This window comes from Vollenhovia emeryi, unplaced genomic scaffold, assembly GCF_000949405.1.
Source record: "Vollenhovia emeryi isolate VEMERY1.0 unplaced genomic scaffold, V.emery_V1.0 DF945833.1, whole genome shotgun sequence".
Classification (NCBI taxonomy): domain Eukaryota; kingdom Metazoa; phylum Arthropoda; class Insecta; order Hymenoptera; family Formicidae; genus Vollenhovia; species Vollenhovia emeryi.
In genome coordinates this window covers 1-2,066 of record NW_011960533.1, presented here as the reverse complement: position 1 = coordinate 2,066, position 2,066 = coordinate 1, and the positions used below count along the sequence as shown (strand labels likewise).

Genomic DNA, 2,066 nt, shown 5'->3' with positions numbered 1-2,066 from the left:
GGGCCGATTTTCGTGCGCACCACCAAGGGCCGCGGCCGCCGGTCCCACAAGGCCTTCATCGCCGTGTTCATCTGTCTCTTCTCTCGAGCGGTGCACTTGGAGGTTGCCTCGGACTATTCGGCCGACGCATTTCTTGCAGCCTTCCGCCGCTTCGTCTCCCGCCGAGGCCTGTGCGAGGAGATGTACTCAGATTGCGGCACGAATTTCACTGGAGCGGATAAAGAATTGCGTAGGCTGTTTCAAGCGTCGAGCTCCGACGGCCGCCGCATCGCTCACGCCGCTGCCACGACCGGAATCAAGTGGTCCTTTAATCCACCTGCCGCACCCCACTTCGGAGGACTGTGGGAGGCTGCGGTCAAATCCACGAAGCATCATCTTCGGCGGATCATCGGAGACGCTACGCTCACATTTGAAGAGATGAGCACTTTCTTGGCCGAAGTCGAGGCATGCCTTAATTCTCGTCCTTTGCAGGCCCTGTCAGACGACCCGGACGACCTTTCAGCACTTACGCCGGGCCACTTCCTGATTGGGGCTCTTCTCCTGGCCATCCCCGAGCCATCACGGGCCGAGCAGCCAGCCAATACTCTCTCCCGCTGGCGCCTTCTGCAAGGTATGCGCGATCACTTCTGGCATCGGTGGTCACAGGAACATCTCCACGGACTGACTCACCGGCCGAAGTGGCTTAAAGCCGAGCACGCCCCAGACGTCGGAGACTTGTGCCTCCTGCGATCGGAGGCGTCACCACCGAGTCGATGGCCATTCGCCCGGATCACCCGCCTGCACCCCGGCGACGACGGCGTCGTGCGCGTGGTGACCGTCCGCACAGTCACATCCGAACTCACTCGGCCACTTGTGAAGATCGTGTTGCTTCCGAAAGCCGCGGACTCGATCGCCTCGTAAACTCCCGCACGTTTCCATCTGTCACTTCACGTTCACTCACTTATATTCTCTGTATCACCTTTAACCTGTACGAAGGTGCTCACTACTCCGTGTCACTACGCTCATTCAACGCGCGCGTGCGATTTTCGTCGCCGCCCCCCACCTCATTCACCTAAAGAACGCCATACTAGTCGCGAGTGCCGCTACTACCGAGACTCTCGTATACCGCTCGAGGCATCCTTTGCGAGCCATCTGTGTCGGTTTCGTCACTCCGTGCCGAGGCGAGCGGGATGTTTGAGACCCGACGTCTCAGCCTCTCGCGGAGGCATCATAGCGCCGGGCAAGCGTAAAGCGAGGGTTTGCTTCTCGCTATAATTCGCATCGATTTCGCATAAATCGGCTCGCGGCAGCCTGAGCCTTTGTCTCGACAGTCGTTCGATAATATTCTCTGGCTTCCCTCAGTGGTCGGGGGAGCGGTCTTTCGTGTCCTCTCGTCGAGACAAACACTCAGGCTAACAACATTCTCCAAAACATTGCCCGTGGCAAACAATTACGAGCGGTTTTGGAGAACGCGAAATCAAGCGTTGTCTTCCCCGAGCGACACCGCGAGCATGCGCCACGGGCCGCGTCATACGCGGAGCACCAATCCACCGCGCCGATCGGCCTTCCGCGCATGCCAAACGCGCGCGGTACCACTCAGGGCCGCGCGGGAACCAATGGTTCCCCGCGCCCTGAGAATCACCTTGGAAAACTCAAATTTGGGGGAGGCGATTGGCCACCGACGCGACGGCTCGAAACCGATATCGCCTCTCCCATAAATAGCGCGGATCCCCAAAATTCGCGGCCGTTCTGTCGTAGACTTGAAAGCATCGGTGTGATTTTGCTTCGCGAGAGTTCCTCCTTGTTGAAAGGGCTAAAGCGAGAGCCTTGTAGCGCGAGCTTGGTCGAATCAAGTCCTAAAACCCAAGCAGTTTTGCGTATTAAGTTGTTGATTAGTGTAAATTCGCGTGTGAATAAATCAGTGATTGTTTAACACTTCTCTTGTGTCCTTTCTCGTGCCACATTTCCTCGCGCTCCAGTCTTCCACAGGCGCTCGCGAACAACACCAGTCAACTTTGAATTATTCAACAAAACATCTTCATTATAATTAGTTTTGTTCCTCAGTAAACTCTCATCGGTAATTATTT

At 56.5% G+C, this 2,066-nt stretch overlaps 1 protein-coding gene across 1 annotated transcript; it reads left to right on the top strand.

The window, feature by feature from the left end:
• The first annotated feature begins 121 nt into the window (after positions 1–121).
• LOC105560651 lies at positions 122–900 on the top strand. Its single transcript, XM_012009941.1, has one exon. The coding sequence runs from the start codon at positions 181–183 to the stop codon at positions 898–900; it is 720 nt and encodes a 239-aa protein (XP_011865331.1). The 5' UTR covers positions 122–180.
• Positions 901–2,066: the final 1,166 nt, after the last annotated feature.

Coding starts and splice junctions, on each gene's coding strand:
- LOC105560651 (XM_012009941.1), top strand. CDS start 181: ATGTACTCAGATTGCGGCACGAATTTCACTGGAGCGGATAAAGAATTG.